The sequence below is a fragment of the Hemicordylus capensis genome, chromosome 5 (assembly GCF_027244095.1).
Source record: "Hemicordylus capensis ecotype Gifberg chromosome 5, rHemCap1.1.pri, whole genome shotgun sequence".
NCBI classification, from domain to species: Eukaryota; Metazoa; Chordata; class Lepidosauria; order Squamata; family Cordylidae; genus Hemicordylus; species Hemicordylus capensis.
The window spans coordinates 211,407,677-211,433,966 of record NC_069661.1 but is presented as its reverse complement, the minus strand read 5'-3'; the positions used below and the strand labels follow the sequence as shown (position 1 = coordinate 211,433,966).

Sequence of the window (26,290 nt, the reverse complement as noted above, 5' to 3'; positions counted from 1 at the left end):
TGTTATGTTGAATGCATGTATAATCTCTGTAAAGTGTATACTCAAACACATCTTTATGCACATACAGGTTTTCACACATTATGCTCAGTGCATGCACAGTACTACACTTACTTTGGGTGCTCTGCACCTATTGGGGCCCGTACCCAAATTCACTCTTAAAATGAATGCTTGTATAGTCATTCACACAAAAACATGTACAGATACTTGTATGCACACATAAAATCTGGATAGGTCTAATGTGTAGTCACGTTATGTATGCACCAATACTCAATTGCAGTTCCCTGCCTGTGGAAGGGAATACTCAATTACAGTTCCTTGCCTGTGGAAACGTGGTGGAATAGATGTAGTATATCCATTTCAGTTTTGATGGTGCATAGTATATTGTAGGTTCATTCACAAAATCTTCATCTGTGTAGGAGAACCCGGCCAAACATGCTCCCGATTGGTGGTCATGAGCACTCCAAAATCAAAGTAGGAGGTTGGGAGAGTGATTGTGTGGAAGGCGGGAGCTGGGCCGGACAGGCACGCCCTACCCAGATTCTCTCCTCCGCATTTTATGGAGGGTGGATGAAAAGCTGTCCGACCCAGTTCCTGCCTCACACACAATCACTTTCCCATCCTCCTACTTTGATTTTGGAGTGCTCTTGACCACCAATGAGGAATGTGCCCGGATCTCCAAACCAGCTAAGTGCTCCTCCTACCGAGATGAGGATTGTGTGGACGAGCCTTGTGCTTACTAAAGTGTGTACATTCTCTCAAATGGCAATGCATGAACAGCACTAAGTTTACTTAGGGGACTATGTAAGTATGACAGAGTTTTATCAGCTATCTCTAACTGCTTGAAGTATAAATAAATATTTGGTTCTTTAGTACAGATTGTAGGATTCATACTTTTTAAGATTTGGCATATCATAATCCACTCTTTAGTGTGGTGTCTTGGCATCATCCTCAAATTGGCATCGTCCTCAAATCTTTCTCTTTTCTTCAGATCTTATTGTCACAGCTGGCTTCAGGCAGTTTAGGGTCATAGGCAAGATGCTATAAAGTGCCCATCTCCCATGCACCAGATTATGAAGCTCTTGGGCCTGACAGCCCCATGACTCTGTGTCTTGTTAATCCTAAGCATGACTCCTCTTAGCCTCCTCCTTCCAGACACAAGCCAGCCAGTCACCTTCTTCTGATTCCACCCCTGTCAATAACCCATACCTATCCCTCAGATTCTGGCAGGTTGCTGCTGGTCATCCCCTGCACCCCTGCCCTTGTCCCCTGCTGCTACCAATGTGATATTTAACTTCCAAGCATCAGGCCCTGGCTCTCTGTCCTTTCTGCACCATGTTCTGCCCTTGAACTGCAGCAAGGGAAGGGAAAGCCTTCTGAAGGGAAGGGAAACTCCTGCGGAAGTTTTGCTCCCTAAAATGGCAATGTCTCTAGCCTGCTCTAAATGCATTAGGAAACAAACAAACGATTGGAACAGAAAAGAACAGAGGAGAGAGAAAGATAGAAAAAAGACCGCCTGTTTAAACGTTAACTTGTAATTAGATACTGCTGCTTCCACCACCACTCGGCTCCTGTTCCTATAGCAGTAGAAGAAGAATAGATGCCTTATACCACATTCAGTCATAACTTTTCGGGACTTTTGTTTGGGATTCTTTTGCCACAAATTGTACCTGACGTTTCCCAGATGTTCTATGAAAACAACCAGATGTGCCTACATTTCTCAGGTGTACAAGCCATCAGCACCACAGCAGCTGATGTGGCACAGAGGGCTGTTTGAGTATGGGGTGGGGGAAATGAGCGATATAAGGTTTGGCAGTTCAACTGTGATAAGCACCAGACTACTAGGAAGCTTATCTGGAGCTAAAGTGAATTTGTTTGAATCCCTTGAGTTTCTCTCCAATTGCTCTCCATATCTCATGAGAGCAAGCTGTTCTGTGAATTTGCAAGGTCTGGAGTTGGGTCTAAAGTAATCCTGCATGTTGGACTCTTGTGAGGATTCCAAAGCAAAGAGGGAATAAAGAATAAAGAAGTGTTTGGTCCGTAAATTGTTTGTAGAACTGAAGTGAGGTCAAGGAGCTAGACCACAAATCAAGGCTGTTGCTTTTTCTACCTCCATTTCCCTACCTCCATTTTCCTACTATTGCTTTGAATTAGGATGTCCAAAGAATGCTACTGTTATATTTGAGGGGCAGGTCATCTTATACCACTATTTTTCAGGTAGGGGCCACTTTGGTAAAAAAAAAACCCTTCAGTCTGAGAGCCATTTTTCACTCTATTGACCTCCTCACAGTTTTGCATTTTCTCAGGACTAGGAGGGCCCTTTAAGAGAAACTGAGTCTTCTTTTAACACTCTAGGAGGAAAACAATGGGAAGGGCTACACTTCTCAGCACTCTGTGCATGCCTTCCAAGATGGTACAGGGGCTCAGGAGGGCTCAATTTCCCTTAAAGGAGTCCCACCGGGGCTGGGCAAAGCATAGCACTTCATGATGAGAATGGTCATTTCTGCATGGTGCCAGTGGGACTGTGCAGAGTATTGAGCTTCAGCTAAAGCTTCACACAGATCCAATTAGTCAGTGGGCCGCACTTAGGGTTGACGAGGACCACCACTCGCCCCTGGGCCCTTATAATGAATAACTCTGTTTTATGGCCTAAATGGGATGAGCAGTAAAATCCTACTTTGGCATACAGATGCAAGAGTTTAAAGTATCCCAGTGGATCCCAGTGCTTCTGTATTTAAGGTTCAGCTCTCCTCACATGTGATTTTGCATGACCTCATCAGTTGTTATAGTTTCCAGCATCCTTTCTGCCTATTCTTCATATATTTCTTGTTCACCTTCTTGCTTCTTTTATTCTTTGAAGAGAGGAAGGTTACCCCTTCATGCTGCTACTGGAACTTTGGGGTTTCTTTGATTTTTTTTTTTTAAAACCTGATAGCTTTTGGGGAAATAACCAGTGTTGGAAGATGCATGCATCTTTCAGACCAATTGCTAATTGATTTTTATTTGTGGCAGTCATTCACAACATGTGTGTGTGTGTGTGTGTGTGTGAGAGAGAGAGAGAGAGAGAGAGAGAGAGAGCGCTCTACAGGCTGAACCAGGACATATAGCCCTCAATAGTGTTGTTGTTGTTGTTGTTGTTGTTTGAACTCTTACTGAATCTTTTTATCCTGAGACATCACCTTTCAAAAATTAATATGCACCTGTATGGGAATATCTGAGCAAAATCTAAGTCCAATATAGAGTTGGTTGCCTGTTATCCTTAATGTTTCTGAATTATAACTTCAGTGCAACGATCTAAAATTTCAAGCCATATCTTCATAAATCATTAAGAAAAAAATCCTTCTAGAAAGTCTTTTGAAAATCTCAAGGTGCAGAGGATAAATGAGACAGAATGTGACCGATTAGAGCTTGTTGAATCAATACACATTTAAAATATGGACTGGGCTTATTCCATCCAGCAGAATCAGAAAGGTTTAAAAGTCTCAAATTGTTGCAGTATCTGTTACCAATATAACCACTGAAAAGTTAGGAAGTCATTAGGGTCCTCATCCAACCCTTGCAACCTACAGTTTATGACGTCATCATCCTAACATTACTTCACCCACATTTACCACCCACTGCACACATGCTTTGTAGCTCTCTGTGCCTTCTGCTTGAGTTCAGGAACTGGGCTTCTTTCCCATTTCCTTGTTGTCCCCATTTGATGAGTCGGGGACAGTAGTTCAGGGATTTTTTTTAGTTCATCAGTGCTTTGGGGCACAGATACTGAATGCTGCGGATATTGCTGTCATGCGGCCAAACACACCATTCCTTGGTGCAAACGTTGATCCAGATTGTGGCCATTGTTTTGCCTCCACTTTTTCTTCACACCATCATATTCCCCACCTATGCATCATACACATTTCTTCTCTTTCAGATCTTTCATCCGGCACTGCTGAGCTTTGCTTTCAAAGCATTGTTGAACTGCTTGTGACAAATCCACAACTCCCCCTGCAACTCTCTTGTGCATTCCATGAGCATCTTTCCCCCAGAGTTGATTCTTCTTATCTTTACGGTGATTGCAGGTTATCCCTGCTTTTGACTCTGTGAGTCAAACCAAACAATATGTTAAGCATGAATTGTCTCTCTTGTGCTTGTTTTTTTTCTTTTGAGATAGCTGCCATGCATGGGAGGGGAAATCTGATTGGGTCCGCAATACATGGAGAAGGTGGGTATCTGACCTTGCCCATCTGCAGCACTGTTTTCCTGATGAAGATCAGCCCTCCAGCTAAAATTTGGGGATAAGAACATACAACATAGGAAGCTGCTATATACTGAATTAGACCATTAGTCTATCTAGCTCAGTATTGTCTTCACAGACTGGCAGCAGCTTCTCCAAGGTTGCAGGAAGGAGTCTCTCTCAGCCCTATCTTGGAGAAGCCAGAGAGGGAACCTGGAACCTTCTGCTCTTCCCAGAGTGGCTCCATCCCCTATGGGGAATATCTTACAGTGCTCATGCTTCTAGTCTCCCATTCATATGCAACCAGGGTGGGCCCTGCTTAGCTAAGGGGACAAATCATGCTTGCTACCACGAGACCAGCTCTCCTCTTTCAGTAGGAAGACGGTGCTGTTTTCTCCTTTTTTCAGTAGGAAGACGGTGCAAAGAAAGGGTCAGATCCTCCCCCCCCCACGTTCTGTGCTTCCAATATGGATCCCAACCCCCTCAGTAGTGGCTGTTTCTAAAGAAAAAACAAATGCGGGAGAGATGCGGCTTACATCATGTTTAACATTCTGTCTACTGTGCCAACAACACAGTCTTGCTTGATGGAGAATTGAAGTATGTGATACAGCTGAACCAGACTTTTATATCAATTACCCTAACTAAGGGAGAATAATGTTTTATGGGTTTAATTTTTAAAAGCCAGTTTAAGTCTCTCTCTCTTTTTTGGCAGGCAGTATTATATCAGAAGATACAACTCTGTGTGTGTGTGTGTGTGTGTGTGTGTGGTCTGGAGTTTTCTGTATGGTGATTGTGTTGGTAAAAGATGAAAGATTGTGTTGAAAGAAAGCAAGGCAACATTTCAATAAGCGAAGGTGTTTAAATATTTGATGGGTACATATTTTCCTAAAGAATTATAGAACTCATTTTCCCTCTGAAGCATTATCACGCCTGTTTGGCCGACCAAATCCCATCAGTGAAGTGTGAAAATGCTTTGAGTACATAGCTCAGCTTGGTCCTCCTAACTATGAAGTTCCAGCCTATCCCTCCCTAAATATTAGTGTTGGTTCTGAACATGTCAGCACAAGGCAAATGAGAGCCAGTTGTAAGATATCCCCAGCTGAGTTCTGTGCACATTCCTGTTCTCTCCAGGTTGTGATGCTGGAAAATCCCAGGATTTGATCACTCCTGGAATGCCGAGAGAAATGCTTAAAATTGGATTTTTTCATTTAAGCACAGATTCCTAAATGCTGAAATACGTTAGCAAACATGATTGTTGAAATATGAGTATATCCTAAATGGAAACATTTTGAAGTTCTTGCAGTGGTCATAGTTGGGGGGCTGAGGGTGCCTGTGGGTGCTTAGCAAATGGAACAGTATGACTGTGATCCAAACCAAGTGATATATCATTGGTCTCCCTTTCCTTTCAATATGCAGTAATGGGGTGACCCTAGAGCGGACTCGTGTCCCATCATACATGCAGATATTGTTTTATTGATCTACCTCTTTACCCACCTTAATTGCAGTTGTATATACAGGTGTACCCTGTTATCTGTGGGGTTTCAATTCCTGCAGATTAATGCGGGTAACAAAACCTTGGATAACGAGGCACTGGGGCGAGGCGGGGGGAGGTTCCTGCGTGGAAAAATGGCAAGAAATGGCAAAAATAATTGAAATAAAGTGCCATGCTGTTCTCCATCGGTCTCCATCTGTCCAGCAGTGCCCCCCAACCATCAATTTGGTCAATTTTCCATGAAATATAGTGTGGGGGGGATTTCCCCCCCAACAGAAGATCCACAAAATGGGTCCTTTAAAAAATAGTGGGCAGAAGTGATGGAACTGCACTGGTGGCCAGAAGTGGCCGAGGAACTGCAGATACGCGGGTATTAACCTTTTCTGTACAGAGGCGTATCTAGGGAAAATAGCGCCTAGGGCAAGCACTGAAATTGCGCCCCCTGTCCAAACATCTGACACCCATCCTTCAGATATCTTTACCATAATATCAGCTCAAAAATACAAGTTAAGCTCGTTAATCTTTTAATATTTCAAAAACTATTTAGCAGTGGATGTAGCCAGACCAAAAAATGCCCCAAAACTACAAATTTCAGTATGCTGGGGCTCATGAAATACCCAAATACTATATGGAGGTGTACTTGGAAAACTAAACAGAAGTGCCTGTCTAATTCTCTGCTATGCATTGTAGCATCACTATTACATAAGTTTTAAAAATAAATGGAGAATTTGACTTTCCCCAGATACTAGGACCTTGCAGAGGCCATTTGAGCATGCATGGTGGCCATTTCGTTTTCGGTGGCCATAAAATTTTTTTTTTCATTTAAAAAAATGGTGCGCCCCTTCAAGTGGCCCCCCGGGGCATGTGCCCTGCCTGCTCTACCCTAGATATGCCCCTGTCTGTACCCATGTATGCCGAGGTTTGTTGTGATACTTTATGAGTCAGTGGCATGAAAGGTACAAAAATAAAATGGTCAAGAAGTTGAGTTTTCACAAGTCGAGTTATGAATATGTATTTTCTTAACAACTTTCCACACTGTTTAGGCTAGAACATGCTAATATTTAGCCTAGAACAGTGATCTTCGCTATTTTTCAAGCAGGGGCCACCTTGGCAAAAACAAAAAAACAAACCACTTCAATGTAAGAGCCATTTCCCACTGTGCTGACCTCTAACAGTAAGGGAGACGGAGCCCTATCTTAGGAGCACTGCATGGTGGGAATGGTCATCTCTACTTGATGCCAGGGGAACTGCAGAGTATTCAGCTTTGGCTGAAACGTCACACAGCCCAAGGAACAATTAGCGAGCCAAACGCACTTAGGCAAACCTACTTAGGGAGCCTGCCACTTAGCCCGGGTTTGGGATGCGAAGGTGCCCAGAAACCAGGCTAACTGATTGTGTGTCGGTGCTGTGTGGCACCTGCATTTGTCAGGAGGCTCCGCATAATGCACTGCACACTTGTGCAGTGCCTCATGGGAGTTCCAGGAGCCTCCTGGCCCCCAAACCTCCTGGCTACCGGAAGCAGCCGGCAAATGTCTGGGTGAGCAACTCGCTTGCCCAGCCAGGAGAAAAGGATTTTCTGCGGGGGAGGTAAGCATTTCAAGGTTAGCCCCCTTTGAGCCCTTTCTCCAATCATGAAAAAGAGCTCTTAGGGTTGATTGAGGCTGCCACTGACCCCTGGGCCTTACAATGAAGAACACTGGTCTAGAAGTTTGTTTAGTAAACTTTCTAATTCTTTGTTATGATGTACGAGTTGCATGTTGACTTATCTGTAGAATCACCCTTACAGTTTTAGAATTTGATTGCTGCAGACAATTATGTTGGAGAAAAGCCTGTGTTGTAGCACTTGAATGTTTTAATATATTTCATTAAAAGCAGAATTTACTATAGGAACGATAAACGTTCTACTTGGCATATTGTCAACATAATAAATTTATTTAATATGAACACATTTCTCCTAAACGTTTATTATTTTATTCAAAAATGTCATATGAATCTTATACAATCTTATAAAAAAGTTCTTATTGACTGAAGTGATAGTGAGAGGAATTGTATATTTTTTTTTTGTACTATGGAATTTATTTAACATTGTTATTTATGATCCTTCCTGAGCTACCATTCATAAGCATTGTTTTGGCAAAAACTGCAGTTTATACATTTGTAGTTACCTGTTCATAAGGAAATGCATCTTGTACTCAAGAATAGATCTCCTAGTACAAATAGAAAACTACATAAGAATTGGCCTTGAATCATACATTCTTATCAACCCAAGCCCATGCATATTGATTTAGAAGTATTAAATTTAGTGGAACAAGAGCAACTCTTTGAATTCCAAATATATATACTACAGACAGGGAAATCATCTAGATCAAAATTAAATGACTGCTTTTTCATGGATACAAGCAATGAGTTCTGCAGGACAGCTCAACGAGTCAAGTTCGAATAATATGGGTACATTAAAAAAAATAACCTCAGTGTTTGCATTGAGATGCTGAAACTATATAACAAGTGCTCTTGGACAGAAGGCACAATATTTGAGATTGCTTTTGGAGCTTTCCCCCTATGTGTGCCTGCTGTCTGGGCATTTATTGTATTATATTTCCCAGAAAGAAAAGCAACTTGCAGCATGAATTCAATTGGAAAAATGACTGGTGGGGAAAGGGCTAAGCCTCACCCCTGCTGCACCCTAGTCAAGTTTTCACTCTCCCACTACTTGTTTCAATTTTTAAAAGAAGTTACAAGCATCTTAATATTATATTCCCTTAAAAAATAAAGTTCCTGAGAATGCACTTAGTTCTTTCAAACTGGCATGATAAAAAACTGTGGCATATAAAGGATCCACCTTGCTGAATACTTATAAGTCAAATTCATATGTAATTACTTCTAATTCTTCACAAACATTATGGCCAGAAAAATTAAGTGCCAGGGATGTACCTGCACCAGAATCTTATTTAATGGCATTTCCAGCAGAAATTTGACACAAACCTCTGAAAAAATTGATAATCATATCAGCAGTGCATTTTTCATGAAACGGGTGAGGTCTGCCTGGCCTTTTTTCTCTGGGGAAAAGTGTATTGTTATGTATTCCTTCTGTTTCTCTTTTCTGGCCAGTTATTAGGTGTGTTCATGGTGTTTTTACAATTTAAATGTTAAATTTCTGTTCTAGTGTGTGAGAGAGTATTCTTAGTGCACAAGCTATGTATTCTAATTTTGTTCCCTTTCTGCCTCCCCCCCCCCTCTTTTATAGGTACCTGATTAATGTCACCTTTGAAGGAAGGAATTTGTCTTTCAGTGAGGATGGCTACCAGATGCACCCCAAATTGGTTATCATCCTCTTGGACAAGTCGAGGACGTGGGACAGGGTAGGATATGTTTGGTCCCGCTTACGATGCCTCACCATGAGGCTTTAGACATTTATAGCTAGATAATCATCAGTCACAGCCACTACTAGAAGAAACTTTCTTTCAGCCCTCTCCCTGATCCTTCAAGCATCTCATGGTAGCTGTGTTGTATTGGCCCAGCAATTCTTCTGTCCTCACATGGGAATTGATAGTGAAAGATGCCACCCAGGATAAACAACAACCAAGGATTTATTCTTGTTTGAAATACTGTATTTACCTGAATCCAAGCCTAGGTTTCCCCCCCCCCCCCCCAGTTCTTTGATAGAAATTGGGGGATCGTCTTAAATTTGGAATCCTCTTCCTTTTGGATAAATGTGTGTATAACCTCCATTTAACCCGTTTTTAAGGGGATTGTCTTAAATTCAGAGTAGTCTTCTATTTGGGCAAATACAGTAAATATAACACTTTTTTTTACACAGAGCTACATAAAGCACATCTTTTGAGTAACAGTTTCACCCCAACTGACCTTTAACTATCACAGACTCTTTCTGCATATGGAATCTCCACTGCCCAATGACCACAGTGCTTTTGCTGCCTCTACTACATTCAGTACAAAACCTCCCGTATAACTCGATACTTTACCACAAACATAAATACAAACAAAATATGTTCTAATTGAAATTCTAGAATGAGAAACCCTCATTTTGTCACAACTCTCTACTTAGGAGTGGGAGGCAGAGGGATAAAGATGTTCTTCCAAGGGTCTGTTTTTTCAAGTAGCATTGCTCAGAGGTTCGTTTGGGACAGTTGGTTACTTGTACAGTATGCTGAATACCATATGGAAAATTTTTGGTTAAGGCTAGTTCACAGTCAGATCTTCAGTTTAGTTTGCCTAAATGCTTCATAGGTTTTCTCGATCACCCCCCACCCCCCCAGTATGACGTATCTGGAACTTAGAGCTCATACAACAGAGATATCAGCTGAGATGCAGCAATTTTTTCTTTTGGCCTGACAAATCTCTAGTGAACTTTGCCAGTTCAATGAACATGTGGTATTTTTAAGCACCATTTGCCACTTCACTTGCACTGCCATTTAAGTCAAGGTACTAGTGAGCAACACAACCAACAAAAAGGTGATGTGGTAGCAAGAAAGGTGCTCTATGGATGGATGCAATTGTGATGATCCCTTCCAAGGAGCATTAAGTACAATTAGGCTGTAGCTGCCACCCTGTACCATGAGGCTGCTTACGTCTCACTGAAACTAGTGAAATTTAAGCAGCTCATTTGTGAGCAGGATTGCAGCATATGAGAGCCATATTCCATTTTCACTGAATTAGTTGCATCAAGTCCCTTTGACAGGAGTCTTGTAGATCACAAGCAATGCTTTATGGTCCCAATGACTGATGTCATGGCAGTAATAAATGTACATGTATACAGTGAAGCCGGTCCTATCTCCTTCTCCAGCCCAGAACTTTCACTATGCTGGATATGCAGGATATGCTGTGCTCTTCCCTTCTATGGTCATCCTACTTCAAGCAAATGTGACGTTCTCCCATGATAATGTCTTACTGTGAAAGATTATTCTTCCATTGATAAGATATAGCCACAGTCAGTTATCTCCTGTTTTTGTCAGACGAGCTGATGGCTTTGAGATGTCCGCTGATAGAGCAAAAAACCTTGTGGCAGCTTAAAAACGAATGCATTGATTATGGAATGTGCTCTTGTGGACTAGAGTTTGCTTCAGCAGGTGTGCAGAGCGTTTGCCTTAGGGATGTGAACGGAACCGTTTAGTGCTCTCCGTTCTAGGAGTGCCGAAACGGTTCCGGCAACTGATAGTTGAACAGGTTCGGAGGGGGTGGTGGTTACTTTAAGGTGCAGGGAAGGCACTGGGGTACAGGGTTCTGTTGTTTCTGAGGTATTCTGACTGAGTGTAGATTCTATGATAGCAAATGAGATTTTCAATGAGACACCATGAATCCACTCTAATTTGCTATCATAGAATCCACACTCAGAATACCTCAGAAACAACAGAACCCTGTACCCCTTGGGTTAGCAACCCATGGGGGTGGTTGGCACCCTATGTGCACTACACCACCACTTGCTCTGGGCCACCCCAGCACCCCCCAAGTGTACTTATGGGGCTGCTGAAAGCTCCATTATACCTTATGAGGAAAAACCTTAAAGACGCGTAAACTTCAACAATTCCCTAAAAATCAGCCCTCTGCCCAAATCCTTTGAAAAAAATTCAGGTAGCTTCCTTGCCCCTACCCGGCACTACCACCAACCCCACACCACTCTAGGCCACCCCTTTCCCCCCAATGTGAAGCGATACACCCTCCATTATACCTAATGGGGGAAAACCTTAAAAACGCGTAAACTTCAGAAATTCACCAAAAATCAGCCCTCTGCCCAATCACTCTGCAATTGGGGTGGTAGCCTCCACCCATTGGGCACTACCACCCCACTCCACTCTTCTGCCCCAGATCCCACTTTATGCCCCCAATCTCCCCAAAGACACTAAAACTTCAAAAATTCACCAAAAATCAGCCCTTTGCCCAATCCCCCTGAAATATGGGTGGTAGCCTCCACCCATTGGGCACTACCAAACCACCCCGCTCTTTTGGCCCCAGGACCTGTTTTTTAATCCGAATCGATTCAGATACGGATTCGGATTAATTCGGATCAGAATCAAATCGGGGTGATTCGGATGGGCAATATTCGGATACAAAACAGAATGGGGTGTTTCGGTTTGGATCCGAATCAAAACACCGAAAATCCAAATTGCACACCCCTAGTGCCCAAAACTCTTGTGTGTGTGTGTGTGTGTGTGTGTGTGTGTGTGTGTGTGTGTGTGTGTGTGTAGCAAACAAACATGGCCACCCCTTGGCAATTTGTCACCATTGATAGATAAGAAGTCAAAGAAAGACATGTAGAGCTGAGCACTGTTTCATCAGCATCCTGGTGACAGTTGACACTACTGCCTTTAGAACATTCCCTTGTTTCTCATGTATATTTTAAAGAGAATGAATGACAGAAAGAATGACCCCCACAAGAAACACAATGCAGACAAGTGGATAATGAGTAGTCAGCCATAACTCCTTGTGGATTGAACAGAAGGAACCTATCAGCTATTGCTCTATCCAGTCCTGAAATGTCATACAACCCCTGTTAGCGCTACTTGTGTCAAAGATACTGATAGGACTAGCTTTGCTCGCAGAAGCATCTGATCCTTGTGAATTGCTGGGAGATCATCCTTCATGTCACCAAGGACATATCAGTTTATGGAACTATCCAAATCCATTGCGCCCATAGCTGCTGCCCTATATATTTACAGCCTTGTGGCAACCTGCCTCCCAAATATAGAGAGATCAAACAAGAAAAACACAACTTTTGCCTGTGCACTTGATTTAACTCATATTAAAGTGATTGTAGTCATACTGGATGCATGATGGTGTGTCTATTGGGCTGTGTTACTGCAAAACATCTTTGCATTCTAGTCCAGTTAGGTCATGGCAGTTGGAGACTTCCTTCAAGCTTTGATTTGTGTCAGCAGGAATACTCAGATTGGAATACCCACACCATGCAAAAGACCTTTCTCCTAACTTCAGTGCTATTGACTTGGTAATAAAACTGATCTGCTCTGTGTTGATCTGGTAATAATTCTAATTCATCTACCTATCATCATACCCAGTGGATGATCTGAGGAGACATGCTGAGGCACTGCTGCTGCAGTTATGGGAGTCTTGCCCTTTAAGCTGCTTGGATGGGAGAGCACTGGGAAATATGTGTCAGCAGTTCTGAGCTCTGCAAAGGAAGAGGAGAGCAGTGCAGTCATAAATAAATATATGCAGATATGGAAATGTGACAATCTTCTGTATGCAATTACTCATGCAGATCTGCTCTGGATCCTAACAGTGTGCTTGGGCACCTATTGAGCAATGCAGGACAAATGCAGGACAAATTGCAAGACAGAGGGCACTGGCTGTATAATCCTCCTCACAAGACTATTAATACATTGGTCAGGCATGACAATTTTTTTGCTTTTTTTTTTAACTAGCTGAGAACACACTGGGTGGTCTCGGACTTCCTAGGTCTTTGTCAGTGTAGTGATATCCTACATCACTGAACATGGAATCCCTGTGCCTTTAAATTTTCTTTCTTTCTAAAAAAAAAAAAAAGATTTTGGTTACTTGCAGAGACTGATGAACACCCCCCCCCCCCCCAGTTTAGCTCACCAAGATGCTTTGGGTAATTAACTATGAGAGGAACATAAATTGCACATCTTCATCCCCAAGTTATACCAACTTCCAACTTTTTCAGCATTACATTAGAATCAAAGGAATACATTATTTCCTTTATATCATAAAACTCACTCTTTCTGTGCTGCTTGATTGCATTCCATAATAATCTAATTTTTGAAAGGGATGCTCTTTCATGGATTTTTCATGGCAGTGTGAGGCCAGGCCAGCATCATCAGAGTGATATACTTGACAACTGCAGTCTCACCACCTGTTTTTATTCCACTGCAAGTCTGTAATGATCTTCAATCCATTTGAGTGTTTTCTTGCGCTCTCGTCCTCTTCCATTGTAAATACACTTGTCCACTGGTATCTACTTCTGCTGCATTCACTGAAGAAAGTTGCCACAAATTAAGCTTGCAATCCTGTGAGGAATCCTTTCCCAAGAACATTTGCTTGATTTCTGTCTGCCTCTATCTAAATATATTTAGTGAAAGATTTTAGCCTTGTGATTTTTGAAGCAAGATCAACTTGAATTATCACTTGGTTCTTACTATTTCCTATTGCAAATGTGTGTGTCTTCTTCCTTCAGATTTGTGACTGGAGATTCAAGTCAATTGTCTTAATGAAAGCAGAAGCACCTTGTGTTTCTCACTGCAGAGCCCTTTGATTCTTGGGTTTCCATTTGTGCTTGCATTATTTCTTCTTGGTCTCAGATAGCAAAAGGATTATGCCAGAGATTATAGGCACCCTCTTCAGGTTTTTCCAAGAATCATAAACATTTGGAAAGACTTCAAGGCATGTAGATAATTCATTGGTGACTACTGCACAACTTTTTCATCCAGAACTACCACAATAGTTAGGTTCAAAGAGACACCAGGAAAGAGCCACATACAATGTTCTTAACATTGTTGTGATGTAACTCTCTGTAAGTAAGGTAGAATGTATCATTTGACCCTGCCTCCTGTTTAACCTAAAAATAATGTTTTGCCTTCTATGAGCCAAAAATACTCCTTGAAGAACACTGTTATAGCAAGCCTCAAGGCTGCAACATCTCAGCAGGGTCCTGGATCTTTTAATAAGTTATGAGATATGTTTTTATTAGATATTTGTTATTCCCAGTGTTCTCAGCAGAAGCAAGAAAGCACTGAGAACCTCAACGTTCTGCTGACCTTCATTAGTAGGACAAGTCTCTTTGGTGTCTCTCCTGAAGAAAACTGGTACAAATGTCTCATGCCTCCTTTCCAATATGCTTCCTTGTTGCATTTCATCATGGATTCTTTTTTTAAATTTTAAGTAGTGCTACACCAAAGGAAGCATGGAGAAAGCAGAAGTGATGACTGGCTATTATAAGAGAATTGGACAAACCAGAATTGTAGACCCCACTCTGAAACATTGTTTGCAGTTCTGGTTTGTGGACAAAATGGTTTGTGCAAACCATAGTTTGCCTGGTTTGGATTAACTGGGAGGGCATCAGAGTTTATAAGGGGGGAAGGGAGGGGATGAAGTGTACAAGCAAAGGTCTTGTTCATGTTATGGGGAGGAGAGCTGGTCTTGTGGAAGTAAGCATAAATTGTCCTCTTTGCTAAGCAGGTTTTGCCTTAATCTGCATTTGGATGGGAGACTACATATGAGCATACTAAGATATTCCCCTTAGGGAAGACAGCCATAGACCAGCCAGTATGCAGAAAGTTGCAGGTCCACTCCGTGGCATCTTCAGGTGGGAGAGACTCACTGCTAATACTGAGCTACAGGTGAAACTCGGAAAATTAGAATATCGTGCAAAAGTCCATTAATTTCAGTAATGCAAATTAAAAGGTGAAACTGATATATGAGACAGACGCATTACATGCAAAGCGAGATAAGTCAAGCCTTAATTTGTTATAATTGTGATGATCATGGCGTACAGCTCATGAAAACCCCAAATCCACAATCCCAGAAAATTAGAATATTACATGGAACCAATAAGACAAGGATTGAAGAACAGAACAATATCGGACCTCTGAAAAGTATACAGTGTACTGTGCTTGATTGGCCAGCAAACTCACCTGACCTGACCCCATAGAGAATCTATGGGACATTGCCAAGAGAAGGATGAGAGACATGAGACCAAACAATGCAGAATTGCTGAAGGCCACTAATGAAGCATCCTGGTCTTCCATAATACCTCATCAGTGCCACAGGCTGATAGCATCCATGCCATGCCGCATTGAGGCAGTAATTGCTGCAAAAGGGGCCCAAACCAAGTACTGAATACATATGCATGCTTATACTTTTCAGAGGTCCAATATTGTTCTATTCTTCAATCCTTGTCTTATTGGTTCCATGTAATATTCTAATTTTCTGGGATTGTGGATTTGGGGTTTTCATGAGCTGTACGCCATGATCATCACAATTATAACAAATTAAGGCTTGACTTATCTCGCTTTGCATGTAATGCGTCTGTCTCATATATCAGTTTCACCTTTTAATTTGCATTACTGAAATTAATGGACTTTTGCACGATATTCTAATTTTCCGAGTTTCACCTGTAGATGGACCAGTGGTCTGATTCAGTATAAGGTAGCTTCCTATGTTCCATGTAGTACCAAACTAAGCACTGGCATTATGTTTGAACCAACCATGCTTGGTTACATAGATTTGTTACTGCCCCCATATGTGCCATTTTGAGATTCGGAATGATGGTTTTCTTAAAATGTCCTGCTCTTTCTCTAGAGATTCAAACAGCTTTAAATACATGTTCTCTGGTGTCCATTACTGTCTGTCCAAACCAAAGGAAACTAAACTGTTTGTTTTCATTGTAACAAGTTCTGTGGCTCAAAGCCACTAATTGCAATGACTCCAACAGCCATCTTACAACACTCTAAGCACTTGCTCATTCCTAAATTGCACCAGGAGACCCATGGCCCCCTATTTCCAATGTTAACACTCAGTTCACCAAACAGTACAGTTGCATATTCTTTGCCACAGAACAGAATTCAAGGACTTTGGACAGAAATAGATTGATTTTATTGATTATGGGTACTTCCAGATGGGGTGTTAGCCTGGGATTGTTATATCTTGTCTACTCACTCTACAGTGTGTGTGTGTGTGTGTGTGTGTGTGAGAGAGAGAGAGAGAGAGAGAGAGAGAGAGAGAGAGAGAGAGAGAATGGTAACATCATCCTCCAGTAGGTAGTGCTGCTATTCCCTTTCCTTGGATAAGCATAGTTCTGTCGTGTTCAGTGATGTTAATAGAGACTGAGCCCTATTGCCACACCTCTGTACTTCTGTGCCAGAGCATACCTACACCTCCATTTTCTCCCTGGCTACCACCTTTAGAGATTTTTCTGGGGGGAGGGAGGCCATGCATTTCTGCATTGTTTTATGACGTATAGACTCAGCACGTGTATCCACATTGTTTGAGATGGGGTAAGGGGGAACACCAAAACAGCTGCAGATCCATATGTCAAATATGGTAACATTGTACCAGTCATTCCTTTAAAAAAAATGCTTGCGGAAGTACACCCCAGAGTACCTGCTGTGTCTGTGCATACCCAGGTACGACTGGGATTAAAATGGGAGGGTTGTTCACACTATCATACACTATGGACTGCCCACTAGTGTGGATGGAACGCAGTGCTATAAAAGTGTGCTAAAGTGAAAGTAGTAGTGCAGTTCTGCTTGTGACAAAGTGGAAAAGCAACAACTTTTGGTTGGTGCTACAAAGAACATGTCTGGAAGTGCCCTTTATTTCTCTACACTGTTGAATTCTTGCCAGTCACCCTATCCATGGAATATGTCCTTCCATGCACTGGGATTTATGATACATTATTACTAGAGAGGCTTAATGCCATATTTACATCATGTCATCTCTACTTCCAGTCTCTTAATCAGCCATAAAGAAGAATAATTCCAGTCCAAGAATGAAACAAATTCAGGGACTGGGTGTTCAGATGGAATATGGGAAATAGTGCTTCACCAGATCCTTTTGTGCATGTAGCTGAGTCTCTCTCAGTTGCCTATAGCTTACATGTGTGCAGTCTTGAGTTGCTCTTTTATCACGTTCAAGGGAGCAGTAAAGGTAAAGTGTACCATCAAGTCGGTGTCAACTTCTGGCGATCACAGAGCCCTGTGGTTGTCTTTGGTAGAATACAGGAGGGGTTTACCATTGCCTCCTCCCGTGCAGTATGAGATGATGCCTTTCAGCATCTTCCTATATCGCTGCTGCCCAATATAGTTGTTTCCCATACCAGCGGGGATTCAGACCAGCAACCTCTGGCTTGGTAGTCAAGCCATTTACCTGCTGTGCCATACTGGTGATAAATACAAAGAAGAATATGCATTTCCTAGATTCTCTAGCTAGAGGTGATGGTTCTATAGACGATTGATTTGTTTGACTATTCTGTTTAACATTGCTATTATCAGGAAAAACATTATCATCTTAACATTATGGCATATCAGCCGTCAGGGAACTGCATATCTTGCTTTGGTCATATGACATGTCTCTGTGGTTTGATGACTAATTAAGTCCAGTAAATCTCACACACTCTTCTCAGGATAATTTGTCAGTTGTGAAGCCAGTTGTTATCGACTGCTAGAAACACACAGTGAAGATTTACTTGATCTTTTTGATCCAGTCTATAGGTTATCTGCATAGTTATTTTGAGCATACAATAGCTTCTTAAGATTACAGTGATTGGTGTGAGTCTCTAAAGAAGGGTGTTTTTTTTTTAAAGCTTCCATAGCCTCATTTTAAAATTTAATTTTGTTGTAACCTTGATCTCTGGATTCTTGAGAGTCTAGAGAGCAATTCATACAAAATGTAGGCCATTCACATGACCTACTGGGTGGGTGGGTGGGTGGGAAGAAGGCTTCCCAAACCTTGCCTTCCCCCCAGATGTTCAGTGTTTACCTGGTGGGAGTGTGGAGCGTGTTCCAGCACAGTCCCTGCTGTTCCATGCATTGTGGAGCAGTGTTGATCATTCTGAGTGCGGGACTCGTCATCCCAGCCTCCGAGAATCCCACAATGCACTGTGCACAGAGTGCAGTGCACTGGGGGATTCTCCCAGGAGACAGGCACTCTAGCTGCAATCAGCTTGCACTGATGCACGATCCTGGGAGCCGGGTTAGGGGCATGCCCCTAACCTCGGCTAACGGCTGGGCTGTGGCCCTGGATTTAGCGCCGCTGCACCACCAGGGTCCATGCAGATCCTGGCGGTTATCATGGGCAGCCAAACCCAGGCTTGGCTGATTGTGTGAGCAGCCTCAATATGTTACCAATCTAAGGAAGTACACAGCAAACATGATGAAGGGGGTGGATTTTCATGACTGCCAGCATGGCAGTAAGATAATAATAATATCTTAATGCAATATCAAGACACAAGAGAGCACACTCATGGTGGTCATGGTGCCTGAACCTGCCCATGTCTGGTTCCTGTGATGTGTTACTGACATTTTACTGATTTGGTCAAACCAACTTCAGTTCCTAGTTACGGAAGTCAGCTTGATGTCAGTAAAATGTTAATAATGTGACATTGAAACTGGACTGGGAGTGTGTGTGTTCAGGTGTCACGACTGCTGGAAGCACTTGCTCTCGTGTCTCAACATTTTACTGAGGTGTTACTGGCTTTCTCCCATGTCAGTGATCATGTGAACCTGCACATAGTTTTCTGTGGGCTCCAGTTTAGAGGGAAGACCCCACAGTGTGGCATATTCAGTCTTTGATCCAGTTTGTTCCTCTCTTGCCTCCTGTTAAGAAGATCGTGACATGCCTGCTGTTCAGATAAGTGGCTCTAGTTTTTAAATAAATATGCATGGATGAATACACAGTAGCATATAGGTAGACAAAGAGGAGACTCTACAGAATTCTTGGCATTGTGAGAGCTTTGCACACAAATACAAGGTTACTGGCAGGGGGAGTGCAAAGAATAAAAGGAATCACAACAGAGAAGTACACAAAGGTGTGATACGGAGATAAAGGAAGTAGGTACTGAAAGACAAACAGCAATAGAAAAAGACACAATGTACAGGAGATTCTCTCATCGTGCTTTAGAGGGGGGAAATGGAAGTATGGCAGAAGATTCCCTTAAAGCAGGTCTGATGAGCAGGCGGATTGCCATGCTGGCATCACACTTTGGGTTGCACAGATAATGTGGCTCATGATGATCTCTTGTCATAGCTGGGCAGTGGGGTTCAGTGGGGTTCAGGGTTTCCTGTAGCATGAATTGATGGGCTGTGCTAATTGAGCATATCTGAGCTTTCCTGCTCCCCATCCTCTTCAATCCTGAAAAACGAGTTGAAAGATAATTTGCCATAGTTAGATACAAAGACATACAGCATTTTGTAGGAAGAGTTGAATGGGGTGGAGAGTAGGCTCAAGATGTTCTCAGCAACTCTGAAGTTGAAAAATGTGCTTTTAAAAGTTAACATTTCCAGAAGTCTTATAGGGGTTCCAGTTGACGTCTGCATAGAGTGTCATGGGATTATCATTTGCAGTTTGAGAAGCACTGTCCAAAATTATTTTATCCATTTGTTTCTGTCCTGTAGTAACGAGACCAGCCTTTTATCATGATCCATCAAAATGCTTAATTGCCACACTTGCCACACAATTTCAGTGGAATTCAAAGATAAATTGGATGTTCTACTACAGGCAAAGTATCCATGGGAATGTGGAGGTAAACTAAAAGAGCTTATTTTAAAGCAAGCAAATTCACACATCAATCACTAGCTGAAAAAAAATATTTAGGAATTTAGTTATTTTTAGGGGAAGGAAGCACTGCCCATTTCTGCACAATTGTTTGTGGAAACCATAAAACCATAAAACTGATGAGTCAAAAACTAATCAAACTGAAAGAGGTCCAGGAGATGGATGCAGATCATGAAGAGGTTGAAAATCATGAAGAATTTTCAACCTCTGGGTTTGTGCAGAGTGTATTTCATTTGGCAAATGGCAGCAGCAGGCAGGATCAACCCTGCTGCCCTGCTGGGATTGGGGCCGATCCTGGCAGTTCTCATGCACAGCCTAACTCAGGCTGGGCTTCCTTAGCCTGTGTTCGGCTGCATGTGAGAACAGTCTCAATGTCTGAGAGCAGCCTTAAAATCTAGCCATAGTAAGGATGGCAAAAGTACACTTTGCATGCTTCTTTTTGCTTTTATTAGCTGCAAGCAAGGACTATGTCAAAACAAAGGATGATTGTGCATAAGTCCAGGTAGAAATGCTTACACCTTGGAAGCTTTTGCTGCTTTAAAAGTGAGATAAAAGTATTTTAAATATTTATTATTTTAAATAAATGGAATAACTACACAGCCAGTGCTCTAGCACTGCACATGTGTAACTGTTATTGGATTATGCAGATCCGATATGGTACTCAACCAGGCTCAGCAAAAGCCATGCTAAGGTTTCAGTGCTTCAGAATATTTCTGATGGAATTTAAAGGAATCCTATGATAAACACACAGCATTTTTAGCCAGTTTTCTGAAGGCACGAAGGCTTATGAGATCACCATGGCAAAGTGTGTTTCTGTAAGCCTGTTTACATGGTTGTTTGGCGGTGGGTTGGAGGGTCAGAGAGCTCTTACCCCAGTAGCAGTTCACAAGCAGAACCTCTGTTTGGGTCAGCACACACAAAAGTAAGCTAGGCCTAGCATCCATTGTTAAACTACGGAGCTATAGTCATCTGCAGCCTCCATGGCTTTCCAGCATGTTTTGCACTGCTGGTAGACTAGAAAACCTCATTACATTGGCAGCTGCCTTCTGATTGACCATGAAGGAGCAGGAGGCAGACTCAGCCCTGCTGAAACAGCCCCAATGACATAATCATAGAGCATGCTTTGCAGAGTGGCACATCCAGGGACTGAAGGCCCTGTAGACACAGCTCTCTATCATTTCCAGGCCTGCTAGGTCCTGGTAGCTGGCTAGAAAAGGTAACTGGGTTTGCACAACTAGAAAAGCAAGATAGAAGAGCTCTCTTTTCCTCATACCTTGGTTAAGAGCAGGGTAGAGAAGCTGGGTAACCTTGGTTTGAGCAACTTGGGCTGGAGGAATTTTTGTAAGTTCACACAATCATTAAAATGTAGGTAGTGCATCTTCTACCCTGGTTTTGATGACTGTGTAAACCATGCTCATGTGTGCCTCACAATGGCAGCCCTTCCATGAAGTGAGGTGAGACAGTCACCTCAGGCAGCAGATTTCTGAGATGCCAGTGAAGCAGCAAGATACCCTCCTGTTCCACACTTTTTAAAAAAAGGGTAAAAGGGGGAGGCGATGTGTGCATGAGGAGGGGTCAGCACTTGGGACCTTGCCTAAAGCACACAGAAGTCTTGAGTTGCCACTGGTCTCTCTCAATAATTTTTGTGTATACAGGCCAACACAAACCAAAATTACAGAATATGGGAATGGGGTGCTAGGGATGTGAAATAAGTTAGGTTGAGAAAGAATGACTTGTCCAAGTGAGAGCTTCATAGCTGAGTGGGAATTTGAATCCAGGTCTCATTGTCTAAGTACATCATCACACTGACTCTGAAAATATTTCAATACTCTGAACTGTTTAAATACCAAGCATTACTATTGATTTCCAATCACAAATACTCAAGCACTGCTAGTTCCTCTTACCAGTAAATGCTGTAATCCAAGCTAAGAGATAAGACCTGTAAAATCTTTGAGACAACCCCAGCTTCATTCCCTAGAGTTGTGGGTTGTTGACCAGCCCTTCTCTTGAATGCTAAAGACAGGCCCACGTCCTTACTTTTTCAGGCTGAATGGCTGGATCCAGTCTCTGCTGTATATTCCCCCTTAGTGACCAATACACTTGTGCCCATGTTGGAGCTCTTCCCAATAATGGGCCCTTTGCACATATATAGTGACATTTTTCATTTATTTTGCTGGACCATTTAATTCAGGACTGCACATCGTTGGCCCTCCAGCTATCTTTGCACAACAACTAGTGGCCAATAGCCATAGTGGCCAATAGTCGGGGTGATGGACGTTGTAGTCCAACATCTGCCAGAGGGCCAAAGTTGTGCAGCCCTTGTTTAAGGCACAGAAGTGTGTGAACATTCTTCATCACACACATCTATATATACATCAACATTTCCAGTTGTCACAAGTCAGTGCAGGCAATAAGGAACATCCTTCTGCTACACAGATACAGCAGAGTGAGCAACTTGAAGAGGCCCTGCTGGCTTCAACTCCAGACAGCTATCCAGCATAGGAACACCATTTGTAGTTGCAGTGGCAAATTCTTCTTACTCTAGCTAGCTTCTCCTCAATGAAGGTTTACATTCAAGTGTTGTTCCTGCTCTGTTAAGCACCTAAAAGTCAGACTTAAGATCAGAAGTAGTTTTCTCCTTATAAACTCTTATAAAGCATTCTGACAACCTTAGCTTTTACTTTTTTAAAAAGTTGCAGGTGTTTGCTCTGATGGTACTGAGGACTCTTCACCATGACTGGGAAGTACTCTGAGAACTCAGGACTTGGAAGTTGTGAGCAGTAGGGATGTCCACAAATTGATTTTTTCATTTTGATTTGTATCCAAATCGAAATGCCCCCAATTTGTTTTGGGTCCGAATCTAGACCCCCACCCCATCACTCCAGATTTTAAAAGAATTTCTGAAGTTTGTGCATCTTCGGGGCAGATTCAGGGCAGAAAAGGGGCTTCAGGGGCAGAGGAGTGGGTCAGTGGCAGTGCCCCAATGGGTGCCTGCTACCACCCAGATTCTAATGGAATTGAACAAAGGACTGATTTTTAAAGAATTTCCAAAGTTTGTGCATCTTTGGAGCAGATTCGGGGCAGAAAGGGGGTTTTGGGGGCAGAAGAGTGGGTCAGTGGCAGTGCCCCAATGGGTGCCTGCTACCATCCAGATTTCAAAGGAATTGGGCAAAGGGGTGATTTTTAAAGAATTTGTGAAGTTTGTGCATCTTTAAGCTCCCCCCCATAGGGAATAATGGGGATTTCAGCAGCCCCATAACTCCACTTGGGGGGCACCGGGGTGGCCCAGAGTGAGTGGTGGTGTAGTGCACATAGGATGCCAACCACCCCCATACCCACAAGCCCATAGGGTACTGGGTTTTGTTGTTTCTGAGTTGTTCTGGATGTAGATTCTTTGGTAGCAAATGAGAGTGGATTCATTATGTGGGTAAAGTAAGGAAGGGTGCAAAACAACATTCTGCCAGTGGAACAGCAAGGTTTGGCCCCCCTCCCACCTACACAAGTAAAAGAGTAATGATGACAACAATGGCAAACCATTTTTTGGCACTTTTTTTTTTTTTTACATTTCTGCAACAGATCGGAGCCTGTGGCACCAGCACAACCTATTGTAGACGCAAGCAATCTAGTTTGAATAAAAATGATGATGATGCTAGAAGTCACAATATGACCCAATCTTCATTTCAAAGAAGTCCAGAGAGAGAGAGAGAGAGAGAGAGAGAGAGAGAGAGAGAGCGAGAACGTGTCCTGTGCCCATCCATGAGGTCCCCAAAATACAGGCACAACAACAAACCATCCAAAGCATTTGAACTGCATAGTATATATACTGCTAGAATTGAGATTATGTAGGGGGGAAGCATCGTATACCTGTGCGTGTGTGCTCTGCAAAAGGGTTAGTGGGTTTAGGGTTAATTTTTGCCATGGCCTCAGAATGCTGCAGTTGGGGGTGGGGGGTAAATGGGCGCAAGGAGGAGGCTAGAGTCTGGAATGGGGAAAAAGACAGAATTGTTTTTTAAAACCACGTGGCTACACTATCCTTCTAACCACCTACTAGTACTAGCTAATGGGGATCCCTCCCACACAGAACCCGTGTTTAAACTTCTTCTAAACTAAACGCACAACTTTTTAAATTCAATTGAAACCCCAAACCTCCCTCAAACAGGAACCCCCCCCCAGAATACACAATTCCAGAGACGTGTGTGTGTGTGTGTGTGTGTGTGTGTGTGTGTGTGTGTGTGTTAAAATGGGCACTCACTTAGTCTTGGGCTTCACCCACGTTGTGTCCAGTTGTCCGCTTCTGTGGTCTGGTCTCTGAGTCTACTCTTCTTCAGTCTTCTTCTTCTTCAGTCTTCAGAATTGGGGGGGGGGACTTCGGGGGGGGGGGGCTGGGGCAAAAGCCTGAAAAATCTGAGGGGAAAATGGGTGGCTGGCCAGGTGGCCACAGGGGCTGAGGCTGGTGGCTGGCACAGACACAGCAGGCACAGGCAGGCAGTGATTGTCTCAGCAGCAGGAAGGGGGTGAAAAAAGAATTCCTTTCTTCTCAGGAACAAAAAACAAGCAGTGCAGCAGATATAATCCATTTCCAGGCTGGCATGCAGCAGCAGGGGCAAGCAGGCTGGGCTCAGGTAGAGCCCAGGTAAGGGCTGGCAAGGTAGAAGGCAATAGGCATGGCATGGCAAGGCAAAGCAAAGCAAAGCGCTCTTTCGCTCTCTCGCTCTCTCTTCTCCCATGAGGTAGAAAGGCAGAATGGCAGCTGCTGCCTTTTTATATCTAATTGAAAATCCCTCCTTGAACTCCCTCCACCCTTGCCCCTTCTTCGACTCTTCCCCTGGCCAATGTGGGGTCAGTCAGGAGTGGCAAAAGCCAAAAGAGCCAATCTGGAACCAGGAGGGAATCGTCAGCAGATCAGCCCATGCTTTCATTCACTGATTTGAAGCTTGGAAGGGTGGGAAATACAAATAGATGTCAAACACAAAATGGAGACTATACGGAGATCGCCATAAAATGGAGGTCCAAAACAACAAAACCTTTGGCTCTGAAATTCAGGCGATTTGTTTTGGAGTTGAATCTTTTAGGACTTGCAGATGGGCGATTTGTTTTGTGCACAAATCGCCTGAAACAGGCAGATTCGGGTACAGATCATTCTGTACCTGAAACATTTTGCACATCCCTAGTGAGCAGTTCCCTTGGGGGTTTTTTTTGCGGGGGGTGGGGTGGTGGTGGTTGCTGGTTGGAGATCTCCTGGTTTGCCCAGTGAGGGGATTCCTGGTGGCACAAGGTCAACTTGTGGTGAGGTCACAAATGTCTCCCAAACAGCATCCCCCCGGAACTTCGTTACATCCCCTACCTGGGGTAGTGGTGGTTCTGGTATTGTGATATCATTATACCACTATTACTCATCTTGGTTTTGATCAAAAGATCTCTGGGAGGTGGAGGGGCCTAACTTGGATGTTTGAAAGGACCTTGACTGAACTAAGAACAAACAAGGCACTTCGGAGGCAAGTGTTTGTATTATTCTGAACAGAAGGCTCAACTTCTGTATACTTACAAAATCTTCTAGCTTAGAGATTTCCAAATAGAGATGCTGCTCATATTCCCAAGAGTGCCTTTGACTGGCAGGTTTTTCAGCCTGGACTCTAGAATAAGGTATCATATTAAGACACGTGATGCAGACCTATACATCCACTTGGATTCCCTTGGTTCTACTGCAGACAACGGGCCAGTTTAGATGATATATCTGAGACAGCCCTGCTGTTCAACAGACCTAGCATACCTTCCTTTTTAGCCTACTTTCCAGTAGGCTTATGAGATCACCCGACATTCTGTGTGTCCTTGTGTCTATGTCCCCCTATCAGCTTTGCAATACCTGACCAACATGAACCAAATTGGGTACAATTGTAGGGACACATAGTGACACCTCAATGCCATAGTTTGTGATGATGTCATCCACCCCAGTTCAAGAAGGCAGACACGTAAACATTTGAGGCACAAGTGGGCTAACTTGTGAACCGCTTACGCTTAACCAATTTGAATGGCATTTCAATGTCATAGTTTGTGTTGATGTCATCCACCCCAATTCAAGATGGCAGCTACATAAACATTTGAGGCACAAGTGGGCTAACTTGTGGAACATCTGACCCATTTCAACCAAAGTTGGTACAGTTGTAGAGAGTGATATACAGGGACACCTCAATGACGTAGTTTGTGATGATGTCATCCATCCCAATTCAAGATGGCAGACACACAAACATTTGAGGTGAAGTGGGCTAACTTGTGAACCACCTAACTGATTTGAACCAAATTTGCTACAGCTGTAGGAACAC

The 26,290-nt window shown here is 43.0% G+C and overlaps 1 protein-coding gene across 6 annotated transcripts in view; it reads left to right on the top strand.

The window, feature by feature from the left end:
• Nucleotides 1-26,290, top strand: part of GRIN2B (glutamate ionotropic receptor NMDA type subunit 2B) — a 366,073-nt gene that overhangs the window by 207,031 nt on the left and 132,752 nt on the right. For all 6 annotated transcript variants that reach the window (XM_053252651.1, XM_053252649.1, XM_053252650.1 and 3 more), the window contains one exon: nt 8,953-9,067. In XM_053252651.1, coding sequence (XP_053108626.1) covers nt 8,953-9,067 — 115 coding nt within the window. The remainder of the gene's footprint in view (nt 1-8,952; nt 9,068-26,290) is intronic.